Here is a 24,306-nt window from a genome sequence, read left to right on the forward strand (position 1 = left end):
TGGGTCATGGAGCTTTCTTCTCATCTGGTGGCTTTTCCAAGTTGTCATCAGAATCAAGTTGATAGAAGTCCTGGTGCATTTTTCCTGTCCATGGGTTTTTAAATAGTGGTAAGAAAACCTCCCATGGTCTTGAAAACGTCAGTGTAGCGGTACTTGTGGGGAACACTCTGCATATTTGGCTCATATTGGAGAGGATTATTCCAAGCATGGCAGTTAGGGACATGGTGCAGTTGTGGCTGCAGAAAACGTACCTCTCTCATCCCTTTGGCTGCTCATGCATTTAAAACTTGTACTGTCTTCTTATTGAAGACTCTCATGTATCAAGATTTTTCTCTAGGGCTTGGTATGTCTTCTCAGATTTCCACAGAAATTGATAACTTGGCGCTGCTCACAACCAGGGCAAGTTTCCTTTGGCAAATTAGTTTGTCATGCTGAGTTGTGTGCTGTGTAGTCATTTAAAATGTGACTAGTAAAAGGGGTGTGTGTATGTATACACGCCTGAATGCAGGTTTTAAACATTCTCCTTCCAGTTACATATAATGTCACTGTTCTTTTCTTACTCTGAAGCGATGTCTTTTTTCCTGCATGAGGATATAAATAATGCTTGTTGGAAATCTTTCGTAGTGTGGTAAACTTACATGAGGCTGTTGGCTGTAGGGAGGTCTTGGCTTTTCTACTCGTTTATGTGATTAATTTATTTCTTAACACAGGCACAGCCTTTTGGGACTCCTTGTTTGATTCTGAAGTAGCAGGCAGCTTTTGGTAGGAAAGTGTTCTATCTATTCAGTACTTTAAAAAGACGTTCATGGAATAGAAGATCCCACTGTATTCAGTGGGCTGTTTGTAAAAGTGAGACTGAAGTGAACTCCTTACTCCTGCAAGCCCAGGCTTGAATCTCGCAGGGATGCTGTGAGCACAGTCTGTATCACTTCTTTGTGTTTGATGCGCAAGGGTGACTGGAACCTCAGAATGTTGCAATGTTTTAGGTGTGTTTTTTTTTGTTTTATACATAGAAATTGCTCAAGGACATCCTATGGAAAAAACACAAGCTTTTTGCCTTTGCCTTGGGAATCTATGAACACAGAGACTCCCTGGCTGCAGGAGTAGCCTGTGCAGTGTAAACCACATGGTTGTCCCGAGTTTGCAGCCAAAGAGGCTGGAATGATAGTGCCAGGAGAGCTCTGGGATTCCCTCTGCCGCAAACTAGTCTTGAATCCTAAACACAGCCTTCAGAATGACCACAGGATGGTGGATTGAAGAGTTGAACTGGCGGAGCCCCTGTTTGATAAACTCCAGAGGCACCTGCCCAGCACAGCTGAGCATGTGGACTTGTCCTAAAGATGTGCAGGGGTTCGCTGTTGGGCGCCCATCTCTGTGCTTGCAGGGAGACGAGGCTGGAAGGAGCCGGTTCTGAGGAGTTGTTCTGCTTGGTGCATTTGAGGAGGTGGAAGAGCTTGTCTCTGGTTTTACCCTTGGTTGACTTCTCAATAAGTTTGAAAGGCATACCTAAAAATCGGTTTGTTCTGCAAGTATGTAATACTGGAACTTTGAAGGCAAGAAACATTGAAAATAACCCCAAACAGTCTGGAAAGCCATTTGATGCGTTTTTCAATGCATCTGTATAAATAGGAGATTATTAATACTTATCTTCACAGTTCTGAATACAATTACACTGAAATAATGGGGGTTGAATTTTCTCTTTGTATTCTTCATCTCTACAAAACACGCTTGAGGAGAGGAAATGGATTTTTTCATAGGCTTGGATGATTGCAGTGGTGCAATTTGAGCAATCTTGGACTACAGAGGATTATTACCCAAAGCATTGCTCGGTTTTGTTTTTACTCATATCCTATGAACATGCATTTAAACATTGCGGGGCGGGGAGCGGGGAACTCTTTAAGGGGTCTCCTTTAAAGCCACTTACAGAGCCCTTATCAGAACTAAGTGCCAAAACTTCCAGTTTTGGGCTCTAATAAAGCTGTTGTGTGCCTGAGAGAAGATAAGTGTGGGACTTGAACTGAAAGCTTTGTACTATTGTAGTAATTATGACTCAGGATGGTCATTAGCCTGCTGGAACAAGTAGAAAAAGATAACAATTCCACTGCTGAAGGTTTGGTTATCACAGTTTTCACTTAGAGGGAAAAGCGTGCGTGTGCACTCAGTAATTTCTCTGAAGAGCGTATGGACGCGGAACACAAACGGCTCCATCTTTGGGATTTTTCCTTGTCTTATTTTACCAAATTAGCATAAGCTAATGCGGGGTGGTAGAAGATCCAAGTGTGGTGTGGTTTTTTTGGTTTCTTTTGTCTTTCGAGGTCAGAAATACCCGTTTGGTTTGGCTGGGGGCTGGGGAGGTGAGCGCGGGAGCTGCGGGCTGACCCAGTTAGCGCTGGGCCTGGGAGCCGGCGGCAGCTGCCGCACATCAATGGGCGGCAGAAACACAAGAGAAGGAAATCAGTCGTGTTTGGTTGTTTAAAATACGTAGCTTGGGCACGTTGGGAAGGAGGTGAAAAAGATGCTAATGCTTTATTTTATTATTCTATAGTTCTAGTAGTTAAAAACTGTTTTACCCTTCATGGTTTCCAGCAGTAGAAAGCTGCCACTATTTTAGTGAAATGCATGAAAATATGAGTATTTGTGTGTGCTTTTGCTGCTGCAAACAATGTTGTTGCCATACACATCTGCCCCTCTTGTTTGTATTTTTGTAGTGGCTATTTTTTCTCCTCTTGGCTAAATACACGCTTTCTGTGCCTCCTAACACGTGATATTAATAAATGCAAAGTTCTAAAACTTGTTATTCCCACTGTTGTGAAACGAGGATGATGTTTATTTTACAGTGTTGATGAGAAGGCATAAATACAAATAGAATTTAAGTTTGTCTTTATTCTGTTCTTTTAATGAGCTCAGACTTCAGCTTGGATTAAGTCTCGCTGCTTTTTCAGTTCAGCCATAGTGTCAGTAACTCTTGGTAGGGAGTGAGTTGTGCCAAAATTTAAGAGGGATGTTTATCTGCTGCAAGTATGTTCAACCATACAAGGCTTTCGATGAACAAAGCTGTCTCATCAGTAATGAAAGCATTTTGGCCCAGCAAAGCCATGATACATTTTAAACAGGGCAGGAATTTTTGGCTGCCATAATTGTTTGATTTTTTTCGTGAGAACACTCAGAAGTCTTCATTGAACAAAATGAGCACAGATGCCTTTCTAAAATGGGCATTTATGTTAAAGCTGCGCAGCTCAGCTGGCTCATTCCTTTACTTAGAGAACTTACACGAAATGTCATTATTATTTGTTGCTAAACAGTGCTCTTACTGTGTTGGCACTATTAAATGTCAGATATTAGTATAATCTACCCTTAGAATGTTTTAAGCAACATGATGGTTGCAGACTTATCTAAATATCATCCAATTCTTGCAGTATGCATGTACAAATGATACAGGGCTTTACTTTTGCATGTTTGAGCCAACAACAACAGTTATGTCAAAGAAAACAGATATCTTGTTTTATGCAAATAATATTAAGTATTTCTAAAACACGTTTGAATGTATGTATCTTGTAATTCCTACTAGTCGCCAGAATGTTTAGTTTATGTTCTTCGCAAGATGAATATAAAGAAAAGAAATCACTGCAGCTCTCTGTGGTTACTGCTTGCAAAGGAGAGATTAAATTAACTGGTAGGATTACAGGAGAGTTTCTAGAACAAGTTCAGATCTTTCCTTGCTCTCCTAAATAACGTTTTCCTGGTAGGACAGAGATGCCCTCTGTTGCTCCGTGGTTGTGTGAGGCTGCAGGGGAGGTTTCTGCATGTCTGACCTATTCCCACTGAACTTGCCAGGGCAACGGATGTTTTCTTGACTTCTTCCTTAATGCAGCTGAATCACAGTCCAAATCGGCAAGACTCATCAATAGCTACAGCTCAGCATTTCAAGAAGGTCAGGGAAGCTGGTTTCTGCCTGGTGAGCATTATGCTAATTCGGTAGTTAAACATATTGGAATTGTGCTTCCTTTTGCTTGTGCAGTGTTTGCAGATTCCATTGGAGCCTTTGCTCTGTGCTCGGAGTGCAGAGGGTTAGTTCTGGACGGGGAGCAGCTTTCTTGTGTGCTCTGTTGTCATCACAGGCAGGAGACGTGTCTGCAATTCTGCGTGTGAATGGAGTTCTTTATGTGAAGTACTTGCTTAAATAATGCCACTGTCATGTTGGTGCTTATGCATGAAGATGAGATCTAAGGAGATGACACTGTGATGGAGAGGTCAAAGCCTTGTTTAAGATGAAATACATATTTTCCACTCCTGAAGGGACTTTATATAGAGATAAAAGGCTCGGGTAGACTAGCAGCTGTAATGATTGAATTAGTTGTTCATGTGTGTGCAAAAATGAAAGGAGTGTATTGAAGCAGATGTGGAACTTAGGCCCTGTTACTGACACCTCTTAAGAACACTAAGCCTTTTCTCTCGTATTTGGTTTTGAACACTAGGAATTTGTATTAGTATCGCTTCCTAACCAGCATGTGTAGTATCTTTAGAGATTGTGATGTGTTAAAGTGTATGTGATATATGTGTAAAGTAATGATCGCACAGTGTCACATTTGTTAATATTGTCCTGTTGCAGACAATATAAAAAGCAGTTAACTTTGAATCCAGTTTTTTGTACTGTGGATGTATGGTTGAAATGTAACTGCTTTAATTCCAGATTATGCTGCATTTGTAGATGCTGGAAATGGTTATTTTGAGGTAAAAGATGTTTGATGCTGGTAGGCTGAATCTGGTGGTGTTTCTCCTGATGAATTAGGAGCATCATTGTCTTGGGACAGGTGGAGTCTCCTGCTTCCCTACCCACCTCCTGCTCAGGGCTGCTCTAGGCTGAGTTCTTCTTACTGCTTTAAAGCCTTTGCAAACCCTGGCCTGCTCAATTTTCTGCTTATGTTGGCTCTTTCAAATACTGTGAGGCAACTCGATTCCGGAGATCTGCATCTCGGCATCCTGTTAATTATCCTGGTTCCACCAGGACTTGCTTGCTGATTGGAGTGTGGAAAAAGCCTGTGCATGTGGGAGGGACACCTGAACCCAGAGTGGTGAGAACATCCTCGGGAGTGTGAAGGAGGTGATGGAGCAGGTGGCAGTTTAGCACATGGAGAGCTTTCAGACTGGTACCAGCAGCTATGGGAAGGAAAAGGATGCCGTTTGGACCCTCGGCTCAGCTGCTCCTGCCTGGGGGTCGGGGTGAGTCCCTGATATTGCCTTGAGTGTGGTGGCCATGGCCATTGCTTGGTGGGCTCTGGTTGTGGAGCTCTGATGGGTTGGAGACCGTGGTGGTGACTGCTAATGAAATGTGGAGAGGGTCAGTACCGCAGCTTGTCTTCAAAGAGTAACTAGAGAATGTGCTGTTGGCCACATTCTATGATTCAATGGCTCTGCTCCTCATTACATCTAGAGAGGAGGCTGGAGTGACAAACTTGAGGAGGCACGAGTGTGTATTTTAAATACATAATTAACAGAAGATTGTTTATAACTATTTAACTAATATTGGCTTTAAAGCAGTGAGCAAGGCAGTGTTTATAATAAGTTGGACTGGCTTTTATTAGGCATCAAAATCTGTCAGGTCTATCATTTTCCTGCAAAACAGACAACCACGCACTGCCTGAACCTGGGGCAGGTTTGGTCAGGTAGGTCTCTTCTCTCACCTGTGTAACTGCTTTTCATTCACCCTGTTTTTTATCACTTTGGCTCTTGGAGGTGAAGACTTGTCTTTTCCAACGGTAACGGTGAGATATCATTATTGTCCGCTTCAGATAGGTACCACTGTGGTGCACACTTGTGGCAAGCTTGATCTACAAGACAAAGGTTGCTAAAACTTAAAGGAGCAGGCTTAGAAATTCTTCATTTGTTCATGGAACAGAATAATCTGTTATTGGGAATCATCTGCTCTGCCCCCTGTGCAGAGCGCGGCCAGGTCAGCGTGTTCCCCCCATTCTGCTGTGGTTCATGTCCAGAGCAGGGCTGGGACAGGTGTTTTGTGCTTGTTATGTGTTGACCAAGCCAGGCTACGTGCTTCTGGTGTGACTAATGCAAATATTTGAGTGGTGGACTGAATGGAGAAATTGCTACTAAACAATATTGCTGTCTGCATTGAAACAAAATGTGTTGTTAGCAGTAACATCCAAAGCTGTTGAACACAGAGCTTTTTAGTGTATTATTTTTAAGAAGTGGAAAATAAGCTAGTGAAGACATCAAACGGTATAGCTGTGAGATGAAGCAGAATACAAACATCTGTAACAAGAACAGGCAATGACAAATTTCTTTTTAGCTGGGTGAAAGCTTAGAAGCAGCATAATCTATTACAGCATCTCTAAGTAGGTGGCACGTGCTTTTTGTGAATGAGTTGTTTAGCTAGGGATTGTGCAGCTCGGAATGTATCCTTCAGGATGAGTGTAAAACTAACACCAGAGATGTTTTCCCCAGGTTCAGTTTAGTTTTCGCACTTTAACAAATGTTGGTGGTAGCTGTATAGTGGCCTGAGACAGCTGGATTTGAACCTTCACGGTGAGAAAAAATCCTGAGGATTGAAAGAGGAGGAAAGCTGTCTTCCTTCTAGAAATGGTGCGGTTTAGCTTTTCCCAGGTGTTCTGTCTTGGAGAAGATGCAAGCAGGTATAGATAATTTTTAATCTGCCACGATTCTTTTGGTCCTCTGTCCCACCGCTCTGTTCCCTTTGCCCTCCCTGCTGCGGTTCAGGATCTGTTCAGACAGTTGAACTGTTGAAGTGCTCTCCCAGGATGTTGAAGGTCGTGTTCCAAGACCAGTAGACTCAGATTTTCTTAAAGTCCTGATGAAACTACTTAGTTCTTTTCTCCATGTGGCAACACCATGATCCCTCTTTCAGCAATCAGATGAATGTATAAAAGACATAGCATTTATAAATTAGTACTGGAGACTCCAGGTCAATCACAGAAGAGTGTGAGCTGGTTATATTTTTCTGAAGCTGGTTTACCCAACCAGGTCACAAATGCATTTTCCTGTGCTGGAGATCCTGTTAGAATTTGAAGAGGAAGATCAGAGGATTATTGGCTTTGTCCTTTCTTACTGTCCCTTCTGACACAAAAGCACCTGCCGCGAGTAAAGACAAGCAGGAAATGTCTTCTCACATCATGCTATTTCTGTAATACAGTGACCTTCCAAAGCTCAGTTTCTATGAAATGTTCTGTTCCCTCTGATCCTTTCCTGGGTGCAGAGGGTGATGTGTCAGGTTTATTTCTGAAAGCTTTGTAGCCTCTGCTTGCAAGCAGTAGTTCTGTGAAGGCACTTGCCTATTTTTGTAAGAAGGAGGTGGATTTCTTCTTTTTTCAATAAACCAAAGCCCACAGATCTGTTTCACCCGATACTCGGACTCGTGTGGCACCTCGGGTCGGAGCAGACCCGTCTCCTGTTGCACCACCAGCAGTGCTCATCAGCTCCACTTGTTTCCATACTGGTGGGCTTAGCAAGGTGTTTTACCCCAGGCATTCACTGTATTTTAACTTTGCATTTGCTCCATCAAGTAAATAGTTTCAATGTCAGTGCCTGTGTAGTTTTCACCAGTGTGTTGGGAGGAAACTGTCCCAATAATAATACCATTGCTGGTTATAGAGCCCTTGCAGCAGCTGGTAGCTCTGGAGGCAGCCAGCACAGCGAGCAAAACAGAAAACCCAGTGGTGGCATCTGTGTCCTGTCAGCCCCAAGATGGGAGACAGTTGTCCCTTGTCTTCCCTTGCTGCCAAGACAACAAGTACACACAATTACAATAAATATTTCCAGGTGTGGGTGGTCTCTAAGCTCCTTTCACTCTCAGAACATGGTGTTGAAGGTGGTATTCTGTAGGGGAGGAGCAGATGGAAGGACGCCAAAGGTTTTTTGCAGACCTGTGTTTCTGTCTGTGCTGCAGACAGCTGGCTCATCCAGCTCCTCGCTCAGCCCTGTCCCTGCCAAACGCCACCATCCCTGCTCGGAGAACAGGCGGCTCAGCATCGCTCTGCGCCTTCACCTGAAGGGGATGCTCCAAAGTGCCTGAGCTCAGAGGGGTCTGTACCTACTTGATGTATTTCCAAAACAGTAATGAACCAAATTTCACTTCTTCTGAAGCAAAGTCATGGAGACCATACACTCAAAGGAGGCATAAATAAATTAGTATTTGATTAATTTCATCATAATTGTGATGTACAGCATAAGAGTACGAACAAGACATAGGCAGGGATTTAACCCCGTTCCTTTAGAATCTGTGCAAGAAAACTTACTCTAACCCAAGTCTATTTTAAATACAGGTAAAAATCAAATTAAGCTTCCTGCACTGAGAAGACTCTGTTGTTCCTACAGATTAACCAGGAGGAAGTTTTGTAGTGATTCAGAAAAGGTTTGAGGAGAAACTTGCCAGGTTGCAAATTGAAGTGTTCACCGCGGGTTGTGTCAGGGCCGTAACCCTGCTGACCTTGGAGCTGCAGGAGAGGAGAGTTCTGTATGAAAGGACTGAACAGTTTCCTGTAAGAGCCTTAGTTTGACTTCTTTTTGGTTTTCAGTTCCACAGTCAATTTTTCTTGCTTGTAGCCAAACCTCATCATTAATATTTCATCTGGCCTGCAATGCAATTATTTCTGGAATGTCTTTTTTTTTTTCCCCACTCTAAACTGCATAGAATGGTGGTAGGTTGTTTGGAGGCCTTGTTTGTGGATAAAATGCGTTTATGAGGATGAAACCTCTAAAAGAATATTAACAAGAGTTGAAGCAGACCACAAAAGCAATTGTTTGCTGACATAAGCAAACAAACCAGCACTTTCTGAGACTTGCCGGGAATACTGACCTTCCCATAAATATGCTCTTAGCCTGACTTCAGCCTTATCCAGTAATTCCTATTGTTCCTGCTGAATGTCATCCTCTATTGGCAGATATCGAGATTTTTGCTGCTGTTCTCTGTTTCGACCGCCGAAAGGATTGGATTTTCTGAGCATACGCACCCACTAATGATGCAGGTGGAACCCCTGGTGCAGAATGCTCGCTGGCAATAAAAGGTGACTCACCCAGGAGGGTGAGGATGCGAAGCGTCTCGTACCAAAAATGATGATTCACCAACATTTCAAAGCATTTTTTCCTCCGGTTAGGGTTTGTTCTAGCTTGGTCTCATGAGACTTTCAAAACAAATTAGACCCTCTGCGAAACTTGGAAGGGAAAAGCGTTTACTCCGAAACTGTCAATGAGAGGGTTGTGGAGAGTGGAATTATGGATGGAGGAGATGTAATGAGGTAGTTGTACGGGTCAGAGGAAATGCCTGATGTGCTCTTGGGGGATCTCTGTCCTGGGGGAACACGCTGGCAATGACTTAGGAAGAGGAGAAACTCGCACTAAGAGTCTGATTTTAACAGAAGTAGTTACTCCTAGTTGCCTGTAGAACAGTGGTAATTGCCCCCAAAACTCACCGCGCAGAAATTTTGGAGATCTTTTTCACAGATGAAAACTGAAAATGGGTAATTGTTAATAAATGTCATAGCCATGCAGGGGAAGGTATGGTCACAGTTGATGTTTGGAGGGATGTCTTGTTGCTGGGAAGAATTGCGGATTCTCCCATTAAAACCAGTTTGCGCTCTGGAGGAGCAGAGCGTTTGTTGGGCAGGGGGTGGGTGCCGTGTCCTCAGCGCTGCTGGGGACAGACACGGATCTCATGGGCTGCTCAGCCAGGGTCAAATTGAGTGTTTCTGAAAGGTGGAATTCTGAAACAGCCCTTTCTCCATGACCGGAGTGCAGATGCTGCTGGGTACATCACGTAGATTCATCCTGTTGGGTTACTTTCTATACGTGACGCACAAACGTCATTATGAAAACTCTGTAGGGCTGGCAGCTGCGGAAGCAGACAATTACATGTCATTTTTTTACAAGCCATTCCCTCCAGACCAATCATTGTCTCACAAATTCAGGGAAGTCTGGACAATCCCCCCTGCCCCAGAGCTGTCACAGCGAGTTCTGTCTCGGTCACCCACAGTTGCGTTTTGCTGTCCAATCCTATTTTAACATAAATTAATGTGTTTTCCTGAATGCTTGTCTCGATTGATTGTTCTCCTCCATCAAGAATGTAATCTTAGATTTATGTTGTCCGTTACATGGACACACCAGTGTATTTAGCATATAGTTTTTATTTGCTATAAATGTTATTACCTCCGCCGGGCCAGCTGGAATTACTGAAGCTCCTTCTTTGTAGTGTTTTATAGTTTGTTGCCCTTTTAGCTGCCTTACCTATGTAAAGTGGGTATTAAAATATGAGGTGTAAAATGTTCACTCTAGTCCCGAGATAGCAGCACATAATCAAAAAGATTGTTGAGAATATTTGTGTTCTTTAGTGCATGTGCAGATCTCAGTGAAGCTCTGACAAGTGCTGATAGTTATGCAATTGTACTGGCAATAGCAATTAGAGATTTACAAGTGCTTGTAAATGCTGCTATTTATAGGATGCGCACTTTATTTAACGAAACACTAATCTTTCTCTGCAGTGGGAGAAAATGTCAGAGTGGAGTATTTCATCCGTGTGACGGGACTGGGCCATCATATCCAAAGGGACAGTACTTTGTCCTTGCAAAACAAAACAACAAAACAACTCAAACAAAACCGCCAAACAATCAAAACCCAGAGGCTTCAAGTAGGCTCGCACATGGGGAATGGATAAAGAATACTGTTAATTTTGCGGTGCTTTGGAATGTTAGTATTAAAGATCTCTGGGGCTTTGTAGGTGATAAGGTATCTGTCTTGTGGGATCTGGGATATGTGTTTTGAGTTCTCAACCTGCTAGTTTTGATTATTGAGAAGTGGAACAAGCACCTTGTTCTACTACTTACTGTGAATCTAGGAAAAGGTAATTGAAATGCATTTTTTTTAACCTGTTATTACTTTGTGGATAAATTTATCCACAGATATTTTTTTAAATTAGAGCTGGTATGACAGTGTTGTTGTGAATCTTTCTCTTTAAGAGACCCTGAATGTCCTCTTAAATACAACTGATGGATCCCATTTCAGTGCGTGACGGTACTAATAAAGCGAATCGGGCTTAAATCCAAGAATAGAAAAAGCCTTTTTTCCTACTGAATCAATTGCATGATCTACTTAGTTATAACAGCTTCAGAAAAGTTGTATTTTATTCTCTGTGTTATTTCGACTGCGCTATAGTAAGTCGTATGTTCTTGACGGTATTCGCACACACGGTGAAGTTATTCTGTTCTTCATACACGCACAGTGAGTGGATTAAATGCGAATTAGCGGGGCAGATCCCATCAGCAGCTCTGGGGGCGCTGGGGGAAGCAGCACAGGATCATTGCTGGGGGTGTCTGACGTGAGTCGCCGTGAGCTGATGTCAATAGATGGTCAGTGAGGAGAAAGCGGGGGGTGGAATAAAACAGAAAAATATACATTTGTTTAAGACTGAAACATTGAACGTGGTGTGGAAGAGTTTTGTAGAAGGAATGAAGTAAATTATTGTGTTTGTGTGCAGCGTGTATGGTCACTGCATTGATTTTCAGTAGCTCCTGTGGCTCGTTGCACCGGTCAGACCTGCGGGACGTTACCCAAAGTGGCTTTCCAGAACCTGCTCGTGTATGTGGTTGGACAAATCTCTTCCTGTACTTATGAAGGGAATAATTTTCTTAAACTGGTAGCAGATTGGCTGGTCAAGTCGTGTCTAAAGAAGGAAAACCTTGTGTTTATTTGGTAGCTTTCTACTGGAGTATTCTTAGTCTAAACAGGCGCGCTGTTGGAGCCACATTCTCTGGTTGTTTTCAATTTTATAAACTGGATTTTGCGGTTTTAGTTTTGTTTGGGGTTTTTTTTAATAGCAGAGAGGTTTTATCTGCAGAATTTTTATGCTTCCCATCTTTCCAAAAGACAGATGGGCTTGTTTATCTGCCGCGAGGTCCAGGGACAGATTATAGATTATTTTGCTTTGTGGCGTTGAAAACATTCTTATTTAGGAGCGAGGAAGTTGGCAATAATGACGTGATTCATGGTGGAAAAATCACCTGCGGGCTGCTGCTTCTGTTGTCCTAGAAGGAATGAGCTGGGCTTGTGTGTGTGGCCAGTGGGCGAGGGGAAGGCTCCCTGGGACGGGGCTGCTTTGGGCAAAGCCCTTCCTGTGGGATTTTAGCAAGGAGTAATGCTGTGAAGTGAATAATCCATTTTGACCTGCAATGAGCGATGTCAATAAGCATTGTAAAGATGGATTGTTTAATTAAAAAGCCAAGCACCACCTGCAGACATGAAGAACTGAAGGCTGGGTTGGAGCCTGTAGTGGTGACACCTTGGCCAAGTGTCCCTGAGCAAAGGCAGCTGAGGAGAGTGAACAACTGGTCATGGGTGATGCTGAGAGGCTTATCGAAACAGTACAACTACAGTCGTAACACTAAACGTTAATAGCATCTACAATTCTCATGCAATTTAGCTTACAGTTGATTGTTTAAAGATTACTTAAAATTTTATACATTGCCAGCTTGACTAGATAATATTTTATTACAGAAGCACATTTCTCTGAACCATTTTGAGGTACTTCAAAACCAAGACACAGTGTCTAGTATATGTTATACGTGGCTTTGATGACATGATTCCTCTTTATTAGCCGTACAGCTTTCTGAAGTTCTAGGAGCTTTATAACTTTCAAAATTGAGTGATATTTTTTTCCCCAAATATTTTGTTCTCCTTTGAATTCTTGTCTGGTTTTGCCCAAACATCTGCTGTAGGGTATCTGAGCAAGAGAAGCTTAAAACCTGAAAACTGACTTTGCTAGATCATGTAGAGAAAATGGGATCCTGTAAAGCTGAAGTGTAGCGTAATAAGACTAAGGAACAAATATCATCAGAATGGGTAAACTGTGCTTTAGGAATGTTGGCTGGAGAAACGAGCCGAACGCTGTTAGCAAGGATTACGTCCCACATTGTATACTCGCTGCCTTGCGTTCCGTTGAGGATCAAGTTTTATTCCGTTTAAGAAGCTCTGTGCCCCCTTCTTTTCCCAAAGAACTGCAGAGTGATACGAGCAAACATGTTCTGCGAGACAGATGCTGTTTTTACAGCTTAACTTTTTGCTTTTGGGGATTTCCTGTTAGCGTGGCCCTCATTTCAGCAAGCGTTGCTGTTCTACGGGATAACCGCTCTTCACAGAACCTTTGCATCCTTGGAATGTGAGAGCATTTTAATCGGATTTTGCTGGTGTTTGTTAGAACGAGTGGGTGAGGGAGGAAGATTTCATTAAGATCTGTGAGATTGCGGCAGGGACAGATTGATTCTGATAAGCTGATTGGGTTAGTGACTATTTTGGAAAGGAGAGGTCGTGGACTCGACAGGGACCAGCGTAGCGTGTAAGCGCTTGGGACAGAATTTCAAGTGGATTGGAAGACGAAAGGGAGCGGGCAAGGTGGACGGGGTTCATTAGCCTGCCCACCAGAGGCCGCGGGCACCCGGGGAACACAAATAAACCCCTGCAATTCTCTGCAATTCACGGTGCCAATGGGTTGTATTGAAGGGAAGCTGAAGGTGAAAGAGTTTTTCCAGACTGCTGACAATATTCTGTTGTGTTTGGTGGGTTATTATTTAATATTCACGTTGGGGGGGGGATCCATATTCCACAGAGTATACAAACAGGCGTATTTGTAGGGTAGATACACACCCAAATAGATCAGGAGAGCGGAGTCCAAAGGCTGCCCCTTAAGAGGCTGCATGAAAGTAGATGCGAGTGTAACAACATGAAACAGACTGTGAATTACAATATGAATTTCATAAAAATTAAGGATATGACAGCTTCTAAAAGAAAATAAAATAAGCATCTAACCTTACGTAGCCACATGCATATGCTACAAAGTTTAAATATACTTTTTATTAGGAAAAATTCAGGTTACTTCTTGTTGCTGAAATTCTAATTACTGCTGGTTCTCCCTTATCTCTGGAGTAAGAGTGTAATTAAAGCTGAAGCTAATCTCCTGCTTTTGTTGGTGAGAGATTGGAAAAACTGCTTTGTCACAGTAAAAGTCATATTTTGATTCAGAATCGGCCGTTTGAAGGTCAGCTTCTCAGGTGGCAATTCACAGAAAGGAGATTGACAATAGAAAGTAAATTACAGTAATTGAGATTACGGTAATACAGAGCTCTGTGTTTAACCAGTGATTGACAACGCTTGAATTTGCCAACAGTTCTTACTGAAATGTGGTTTTAACTCTGGTCAGATTTGGTCTGTTGGGCAGAGCGAGTTATTTACCCCTCACCTTTCAGTTACACCTCTCAGGCCTTAGCTGATAATTTCTTGTTGTTTCTTTATTGTCTGAAGAATAAACGTTCTTTTGCTTTATACAGTGAAAACAGAAATACTTCAGAATGGGAGCCAGCTTTATATCCTTTTCCTGCTCACGATATTTGTCTCTTATGGGTAGATCTGGGTATGTGGTGTGCTTGAACCTGAATTCTTGGTGCTTATTTGCAGGAGGGTGCTGATCGGTGTTGCTCAAGTGATCGTTTTCCTCTGGTCTTAATGTGATCGTGTCAACCAAGATCTTGTTTTCACTATGAGAAGAAAATCAGGTTGTGTGGATTGGCTGCAGCAGAAAAGGCAAATTACGGTAAGTGGTAGCAAAGCCTTTTGGAGATTTGTAGGATATGCATTTATTTCCATTGTTTAATTGTAGGCTTTAGCTAATTGATAACAAATAACACGTTCGATCACAGTAACCTCAATGTTTTTGTTAGTTTAAAAGTACATAATGCAGCTGGTCAGCTGTTTATGTTGTAAAAAGGAGTTGGTGTTTGTATGTCAGCGGTGAGATGTTTGCTTCAAAAAATAAGTTAATTTGTTTAAGTATCTCAACCCTTGGCTAATGGGAGCTCAGTGCTGTGCAGATGCTCTCATAGGGTTTGTGATGCGTTCTTTGGTTCTTAGGCCTAATCAATGAATGATGGTGTTTCTTGCAGTTTTTTAGAGGAGAAGGAACAGTATGTCTTTCATTATGTGATACATTCTGTGAACAGCATATCTGAAAGGCACCTTAACCTGGGTTTAGCTACCTTATGAATTTCAATTAGAGTGATGTTATTTGATGTTCTTGCTGACTCTGCACGAATACTTGCATTTTCTTTCTTTTCCTGCAGATTCTTCTTCCTTGCTGGATTTTTTCAATTCTGTTGAATGTGTAATTCCAACTATGGCAACAAGAGTAGAAATAAGTTCTACTTTGGCGTCTCTGACAACAGTACCTGACTTAAATGAAATCAGAAAAGAGGATAAACCGCAGCGTATGTATGTAAGTGTGCTTTCAGACGCAAGTAACAAGACAAAGGAGCCTCCGGCATCACTGAGTCTGGAAGAGAAGAACCAGTTTGGGAGCGCTCTGAGATCCGCCACGATGCCATCGCTGGGATCAAGGCCAAGACTTTTCCCAAAGCCTTTTTCTAAAGAGAAATCTTCAGATACTTTTGCAAACGTAAAACCACCTATTCCAGCTTTCAGATCAAGCAGCCTTATTAGAAAGGCCACTGAGGAAACACCATCCGTTAAGGTATCGAGTGGAAACGTTCCTCCGTTAGTAGATCAGAAAGCAATTGAAAATGAAAACAAGGCTGGCGGTGAAGTAGTCACAAACATGACCTTCTACACCGGTCCCAGTGCAAATACTGTCATTCTTTTTGAGACAGCGGGCACAGAGCAATCAAAGGTAAGCCTGGCCCAAGAAAAAAGGGCTGCTGATGAGTGCAGGGTCTTTAGTGCTGTGCAAACAAAAGAGCTTCAGTGCAGCGCGAAGCTGGAGAAACCATCTCAGCCATCGGAGACATCCAGGAGCCCTGAAGCATCTCTTCACAGGCAGATATCGCTGTCCTCCAGCCTTAGACCCATCTCTTGGAACTCCCTCAAAAGTGGGGAAAAAAAAGATACTTATGAAGGTCATCCAGGGGAGAAAAACAGTGGTGATGCAAATAAAATCAACAGTAAAGTTGATTTCTCTACTGATGTGCAGCAAAGGCCAAAACCTAGACCAGTATCTGCTGTTTTTCTGGAATCATTACGAGTTCAAAAGCATCGGACTGTGGAAGCTTCTGAGGAAAAATCTCCTACAGAGAAATCCTGGGTTAGAAAACCAAGACCTTTGTCCATGGACCTGACAGCGAAGTTCGAACATAAAGATCTTTCTCCTTGCAAGAACACTTGTTCATCTCATGAAAGCAAAGAGAACGTATCCATAGCTTCATTTGCTGACGTGGGCTGTCATGATCAGTCTGAAATGGAGCCAAAAACTGAAGAAACTGAATTTAATAAAGGCAGTTCTTCTAAAACAAATCTGAAGTGCAGTAGTCAGGACACTGGCATCCTAAATAATGGAAAATATGCATGGGAAATGAAGCTTAAACCTAAAAGTGAACAAATTGAGACAAAATCAGAAATAACGATTAACTTGCACAGGTCTGAAAGAAGCCATGAAACCACTAGTGAAAGCAGAACTAATAAGGAGGGGAAAAGACCAGATCAAAAGGAAACGTGTATGTTTCTAGGCTGTGAAAGCCCTGCGGCTTCCTCGGAAAAAGAGAACAATATCGTGAGAGGCAGTGTTAAAAAACACATTAGTTTGTTTACTTTGGAAAATCCTGGTACCTTAGTGGACACAGAGCTGCTCCCGTCAGCTGCTGAGAAGGAAAACAGATGCGGGAACATCCAGCAGAGAATCAAAGAACTGACAACAGAAAATACCGATGTCAAGCCAGGAAATCTACGCCGGTCACTTCAATCACGACCACTTTCTGCAGACTTAACGAAGATGTAGGTTGCAGAGACGGTCTATTTAATCCTCTTAACTTCGTCTCATTCAGTAGAACTTGTTCTTTTAGTACAGTAAAATAACTAAATGCTTTGGTTCCACTAGATGTAATTATTTTGTTATGCTATTGTTCTTGAGTCTCTTTCCCACGTTTTCCTACTCCACAAAAAAGAAAATGTAATGACATATACCCTGCCAACAGCTGAAAAATAATGCTGTTAGTATTGTGACCTTTGCATGTTAGTGTAAATGTATATCCTCAAAATTTCATGTATTTTGAAATCTTGATGTGAGCATTGTAAACTGCAAGATTATGTATTTGTGCGAAAGCAAAAGAGCGGTTACCATGTCTATGACAGCGGTATAGAATATCAGGTTTTTGGCCAGACAGGAACCTCATTTCGCTGTCAAAGTCTAAATATCGGTGATGTCTGTGCTGCCCATCTGCCTAAGTGAGCAGTGTTGGTGGAGTAATAGGAGATCTACTGATTTTTACATACCAAAACCACAGAAAAACCAAACAACGAAACAGTAAAGAGAGATTTGGCCCAAGATCAAATTTCTTCTCTTAGTACAAAGTTGGGTAATTAATTATTCAACATCATAAAAACTGTTTTGTGACATGAGCTGCATCACTCACCGTATTTCAGGAAACAAGAAGCCTTTGGTCTAGATACAATTAAACCACCAAATACAGTTAGTGAAATAGTGATGTTTCTCTTTTAAGAAATATAATCGATGGGATAATGTGTACCAGTTTGCTTTGGTAGGAAGTGTTACCTCCTAAGTAACTGGACTAAAAGAAGTAACAGAAATCTTTTATCTTAGGTTTTCAAGTCTGACATCAAACAGTGAAGCAAAGCCTGAGAGATCTCCTGAAACTGGAAACGACTCTGTCCGTGAGGTGCAAGAAAATCCAAAAGTAAGCAAACCAGCCGCTGTGCTCTGCAGTGAGGTCTGCAGGTGGAAGGCAGAGAACGTCCCGCGTCCGGCCTGTCTGCCTCAATTAATGACTTTAAAATGGGTATTGGGAGTATTAAGAATGACAATGCTAATAGGTTTACTCGTGGAAGTCTATCTTTAGGACACGCTGGTGAAGTATGGGGTATCATGTCTGCCGAGTTTTTAAAAGGTTAAATACACATTGTGCTAAGTGCATGCAGTGTTATAGAGTGTGAAGTATTTAATGTACTATTTTAAAGGGACTTTAAATGCCTGAAAACCCATAGTGAATTGACTACGGCTGTTGTGCTTTTGTGCCGGATTATCCTTTATTTTCTCTAAGCGTTGCATTAGTGCATTTCCCCATCCAAGTCACAACTCATTGAATACATGCTGTACGTTTCTTCTAAATAACGTTTAAACTTGGAAGTTTTGACACGAAATTATTACCCAGAAAGTTCTGATGTGCTGTAAAAGCTGTTGGATTGTCTCTGTTTCTAAGCAACACCTTGGTGTTGCAAAACGTAACTTCTCTGCTGACACTTTTTAGTATTCAAGATTTAATGTAGTTTTAAGGGTATTTCTCATGAGTTCTCATGGCTCTGCTTTTTTTCTGTCCAGGTTTAAGATCGAAATATATGGTAAGGAAACTAACAGCTAAATACGAAGTTTCCATAGTTGAATTTCATTTCAAAGATGATAAATTTGTTTTAAAAATAAAATCTTCCGGTAGTGGAAGTACTGTTTTCAGAATCTGACAGTAAAGTAGGATTTAAAAAACTCCTTTGCTGTGCCTAGAAGAACAGAGATCGGATTTAAAAATCTTTGGTGTTAATTTTCTGACCTTCTGCGGCTTTTTAAAGAGAATCTGAAGTCAGTTCCAAGGTTCAAGTTTCAGAACTTGAAGGTGAAACTCTTGTAGGTCTGTGGAGTAGTCTTTGATTCTGTTTATTTGCATGCTGGGCTTTTTCATGGGATGTTATGAAAAATAACAGCGTTCAGGATGCTCATTGTACTTCCTGCAAGTAGATAATAGTAAGGAATTGGCAGTGAATATTAATGCATGTTTTCTTCAGCTCAGCCTTAACATTCCTCTTAGCTGAGCAGCTCCAGCTGTGCTGTTTACTCAGATCTTCAGGTCCTTTGCAGTTACTGACCACATAACAGTTTAGTTAGTGACCAGCTATGTTTGACAAGGCAGTTTTGACAACGTGCAGTACATTGGGTGTCTCCCAGGAGTCCTGATTTCCTCTGAAGGTGCCTCCATCCCTGTGTTGCTCTTCCAGGCTTTGCTTTCAAACTTGAATTTCTATAGGGCTTGCAAAATAAACGTTCACAAAGGTTTCTGTGGTAGCTGGGGTCACGAACCTTCTGAAGTTTTGTGCTGTTTTTGCATGCGTTGCCTTCTCTGGAGTATAATGTGGCTATAAATTTGCTGCAGATTAAAATGTCTTGTGAAATCTGAGCTCAGGAGCTCACAGAATCGTGCATATCGCATGTATCAACACTTCATGTGTATTTTCCTGCCTTGTATTAAGGGTAAAATTCAAGCTATGAAATAATTCTGTTTTAATCCAGATTCAGGAGCTGGCAGTACACATTTCCTTATATTACTGTTGTCTGGGGGGATTTGTGTTCAGGGAACAGGGGTGTGTTTAACTTGTGTGGGCTGTGTTGCAGAGTAGGAACAGAGTAGGAACAGAGTAGGTATACAGAGTGGGTACATGTAAGATTTAAACTTCGTTACACATCTTTTACATAAACTATCTTGACTGTTGGATTTTCTTCTTCCAGACTAAGGACATGAAGCTTGCAGATGGCACAGATCTCACCGAAGCGCACGCTACCGGGAACCCTTGGAAACCACGGCAGGTTTTAAAAATAACAAATAAACCTGATCAGCTGGAGAGAAAAGGAAGCTTCCTTGGAGATGATCAGCATCTTCCTCAAAGTGAAAATACTGTCTCGTTCACAAGCAACTTGGAAAAAAGATTAAAACCGACCACAGTTATGGAGAAGACCTACATTAAAACTGTCCGAGCCACCATGTTCGACCATAACGTTCAGAGACATAACGTTGCTGCTGACCATCCTGGAACTGATGCCGCACTGAGAGCGAATAACGAGCTCGAGGCCAAGCGCGATGTGGTGACGTTGGGGCGCAACAGGCGGTCGTGGATGGGAGGAGTGGAGGACGCCACTGGTATGAAAAAGGAGTATCAGAAGCAACCTGATTTATCGAAACATACAGCAGATGCAGAAAAAAGTGAAAACCCAGCTTGTTCAAGTGAAGACAGGAAAATTACTCCGGGAATTCTCTTAGAAAAATCTTTGGTTGAGAAAAGCGAAAAACCCACTCCTAAAAATACAGAAGACTCTCCAATGTACCAAAGAATAGAGCCGAGATATGAAATCTTTCAGACGTGTGGTGAAAGAGCTCTTAGTGAAGCCATTACGATGGCTCCTGAGAAAAAGGCCATGGCACTCAGAACTAGAAAATCCTCTATGAAGGAGAATAAAAACGATGAGGATGTTTTACACGCTGGTCAGTCGCTGAGGACAAATAGTAAGATGCTCTACTTGAAAGAAGTTAATGTTATTTCAGAAGCTAGAGACGCGAAAGGTTTTACGAGCAAGTCTGCATTGAGAGAACGTACTGATTTTTCCTCCAGTGAATGCACTTTACCTGAGCAGAAAACAGATCCTGAGAAAACTGAAAGTGATCCAGTATTAATAGCTGAGAAAATACCTTATTCAACAAGCAGCAGTAAGTATTTGGCAATGAATGAAAAAGTAAACAAACTGCATTCTGAAATTAAGAATAAGAGTGAAGTCTCTTGCATGGATAAAACAGAGAGGTCTGATGTGATGAAAGGCTCTTCTGAGAAAAGGAGTTTTCGAGCAGGTGGGACAGACAGCTATGAATTCAGAACCAGCTTTGATCATGAAGTTAGTTCAACAAGTGTAAATAAACATGGGGTCCAGTCATCTTCAGTGCTGTCAAGCGGGCAATTCTCGAAGTCTTCCAGTAGCCAACATCCTGATACAAAAGTACGAACCATGAAGGAGGAATCGAGGGCTTTCAGTTTAAGGAAAAGTCTAGACTTAAATCATAAAGAACAAGACTTCACCTTAGATAGAACATCTCATGAAAACAGCGAAAGAATCAGAATAATAGATCCGGAAGAAAAAGTCAGGAGGACCAGAAGTAGCGTTTCTGACTTGAAGATTTCGGAAAGGTGGCGGCGGAGGACGTTGCCTCAGGATTCTGTCAAGAGGGAAGAAGTCTGGCTCACTCCCGAGCACATCAAAAGGCTGAGCCGCACGGATTCATTGCAGTTGGATGAAGGTTCAAATAAAAAACGAAGCAAGAAAAGCGAAGAAGGGCTGGAAGGGAACGAAGCGAACCAAACTGGCCTTGGCAGTCCTGACGATTGCTTGAAAAATCCGAGTTCTGCCTCAGAGCCAAAGGCAACTTATTTTGCGGTGACTTATCAGATTCCTGGTAACAAGAAAGAGAAGAGTTCTGTTAGTGCTCCCAGCACAAGTGAAACTAATTCAATTTCTAGGTCAAATGAGGGAGCAACAGTTAATCTGGACCCTGTTTTTCTTGGAAGGTCTAAACCTTTATTGCAGCAGCCAAATAAAAATACGACAAGTACGAACTGTAGAGAAGACTCACGGGAAGTTCATGTTAACAGGGATTGGGTCAAAGAAGAAGACAAAGATGATATTTTTTCCAAAACCACTGCAGTTGGTAATTGTCGTGTATCTAGAAAAGATAGCCAACAGTATCACGAAAGAGGTCTGGATCATTCTAAAGAGAAAATTATAGATGTTGATGCTTTCCTGTTAAAACAGGATCTGGAAAATACAGCTCCAACTGATCTCAAAAGTAGCAGAAGAAAAGTCTCCTCTTACCACGAACCCAGATCCCCGCTGCGTTTCGCACAGTCAGGTAAGGACAGTGAACCGGTCTCCCAGAAAAACTGTGAAAATAATTACGATTCCTCCGGAAGGAAGGCTGAGGATGGCTACAGGTCTCAAATTCTCGATATTGATGCGCTTATGGCAGAATATAAAGAAGAATCGGTGAAGGCCAGTAACGTTCAAGATAAGTCGTCTGAAGATCACAGTTTATTTAGTAGGGAGAAAACAAAGAACAAAAGAAACGTGTTGGATAGGATGACTTCTTCCTACAGCTGGAAAGAGCGGAAGGGATCAGATGATGGTTCTGTTAATAACAAAGCAGGTGATGGTGTGGAAGAGTACCACAGGCCAGAGAAATTAATGCTGAATGAAAAGAGCAAAGAGAAACTGGAATCCTGTGGCACTGAAACTGATAAACAGAAGGCTAAAGACAGAAAGTTCAGCCCTTCCCACTGGGGAAATCCCAGCAGCTTCTTTTCGGATAAATTTGTAAATTCACCCGTGGATTTCACTAGAAAGAAAACTTTTATCGTTGATGATGATGATGAAGAGGTGAACTTAACTTCCAGGAGCCGGAGTTCAAAATTTGTGGTTGACAAGGTACAGCCTGTACATGCAGTTAGTACAGACCAAAAGCTGGAAGTGAGTTTTGCTTCCAGGTTGTCCATGAAGACAGATGATGGGCTGTTACAGAAGAAGCCGGTGACAAAAGAACCATTCTTGGAGGTGTCTCGAGAAAGCGATTGGAGCAAAAATGTCGCGAGGAGCTTGGTAACGAGGAGCAAGGACCACGCGAGTAAGAACGACTCTTCCAGCGCCAAGAGTAAAACCGATTGGAAGAGCTCTACGTCCCCTTTAGGAAGCGCGCCCCCGGATTTGAGACGATCCTATTCGGAGAAGATCCGCCAAGGAAGAGACAGCGTCCCGCTGGTGCCGGAGCTCTGGGGGAGGAAGGAGCCGTCCCGGGGCCGGCAGAGCTTCCCGCTGCAGAGCGCGGACGGCGGCTGGAGGCACAGGGTGTCCTCTCACTCGGAATCCTTCTTCTATGAGGATAACAAGGTATTGCCAAGTGGCATCTCAGTGTCTCCTGTAACTAAAATTCAAAGCGAGGAGGAGCTTTTGTTACTTGTTAGCTGGGACTTTGCCGCAAGGGAGCAGATACATACTCTTCAATACGGTTCATTTCCTTTTGGGTTTCATTTTCTTGAGGAGTTTGTATTGTACTAGATGACTAGATTTTTGTTTCAAGTGTATAAATATTTATTGATGTTTCCATAGAGAGCTTGAAAAAGCTTTAAAATGTGCATAGTATTTTATTAACGCCATGAACCTAGGATGTAAAACTGTAAACTCTGCAATTTTGTAACTGTCTGGGAAGAAGTAGTTTGTGTTTATTTTATAAGTTGTAAACACTAATTTTTTTTTTGGAGTAGTTTTCCTCAATGAAGCAAATTGGTTTTTACTGGGTGAGCGGCCCTTGTTTGCATGTGAAACTTCACTGCTGCTTTTGACTTTGAAATGCAAGTGATTCCCTTAACATAGTAATGGGTTAATGTCTTAATGCTTAGCCAGTGGGGTGTCGGTCATTATAACCTTTTTGGCTTTCATTTTGCATTTTCAGCTTTGAACTTCCCCTCTTTTTTCCAAAAGGACATTTTATATACACATATACATGTATGCATGTATATGTAATGACATATAACTTTATTTTAACAGGTTTCTAGGAAAGAGTGGACCAAGCAGAGTTCAGACAGAACAGACTTCTCCTCGGTTTCTGCTCCAAGAAGCCCCCACGGCTTTTATCAGGACAGAAGGGCAGAGAAGGGGCCGGTATGTTATTTTGGAGGAGGTTCTTGGGCTGGGGCAGAGATAAGGGAGGTGCCCCCTGGCTCGCTCCACTCAGCGCTGTTTTCCTCTTTGCAAATAGCTGTGAAGGAAAGTGTGTGTTTCCGAGCAGGGGGAGCAGCTGCACTTTCTCTGCAGTGTAAGTGGCAGAGGACGCTGCTCCCTGGGATCCCACCCTGCTGGTGTGTGCAGACACAAAGCAGTGACCGTGCAGCTTGTTCCTCTTCCTTTCTAATCAGAGAATTTCCACCCTAGGCTCTTAGGATGGGTCTACATCATTATGCTTTGCGTTCATTTCTCAGCTTAGATAAGGAAAACAGGTTAGATCCCAGAAAATATTTTCTGGAGGACTGCGCAACCATGTCATAGCCTGAAAAATGACAGATATTACTTTCTTTCTATAGGCAGCACACAGTGAAGAACAACAGCTGACTTTTTAGGTAGTCTGATTTGTCACTGATATGCACACCTTGGGGGTAAATTCCCACTTAAAGATGTTGGGTGAGATCCTCCTAAGTTGCAAAAGGATTTCTTGACTTTAGCCCACAAAAAAATTTTATGTTGGGAAGTGGCAGCCTATGTCCAGATGTTGTTCTGAGTTATGAGGCAAAGATCTGGATCTTCCAAAGGTTACATGATAAATGAAATATCAAAATTTTCTGTTTTGAAAACCATACCAACAGCACAGAACTCTACAATTTTAAGAGGGACATTGCTGCTGCCGATTAAATCCTCCTGACTGGAAGGACTTGTTTTGAATGACTGTAATTGCTGTGCTTTTTTAAATCTATTTTTGTTTTTAA

General features: G+C 42.2%; 1 protein-coding gene across 3 annotated transcripts in view; it reads left to right on the forward strand.

The window, feature by feature from the left end:
* KIAA1671 (KIAA1671 ortholog) overlaps positions 1 to 24,306 on the forward strand; it is a 66,974-nt gene that overhangs the window by 3,238 nt on the left and 39,430 nt on the right. For all 3 annotated transcript variants that reach the window (XM_071816164.1, XM_071816163.1, XM_065851863.2), the window contains 5 exons: positions 14,467 to 14,602; positions 15,129 to 16,788; positions 17,615 to 17,708; positions 19,523 to 22,717; positions 23,375 to 23,488. In XM_071816164.1, coding sequence (XP_071672265.1) covers positions 15,182 to 16,788; positions 17,615 to 17,708; positions 19,523 to 22,717; positions 23,375 to 23,488 — 5,010 coding nt within the window. In that variant the 5' untranslated portion in view covers positions 14,467 to 14,602; positions 15,129 to 15,181. The remainder of the gene's footprint in view (positions 1 to 14,466; positions 14,603 to 15,128; positions 16,789 to 17,614; positions 17,709 to 19,522; positions 22,718 to 23,374; positions 23,489 to 24,306) is intronic.

The sequence above is a fragment of the Patagioenas fasciata genome, chromosome 17 (assembly GCF_037038585.1).
Source record: "Patagioenas fasciata isolate bPatFas1 chromosome 17, bPatFas1.hap1, whole genome shotgun sequence".
Classification (NCBI taxonomy): domain Eukaryota; kingdom Metazoa; phylum Chordata; class Aves; order Columbiformes; family Columbidae; genus Patagioenas; species Patagioenas fasciata.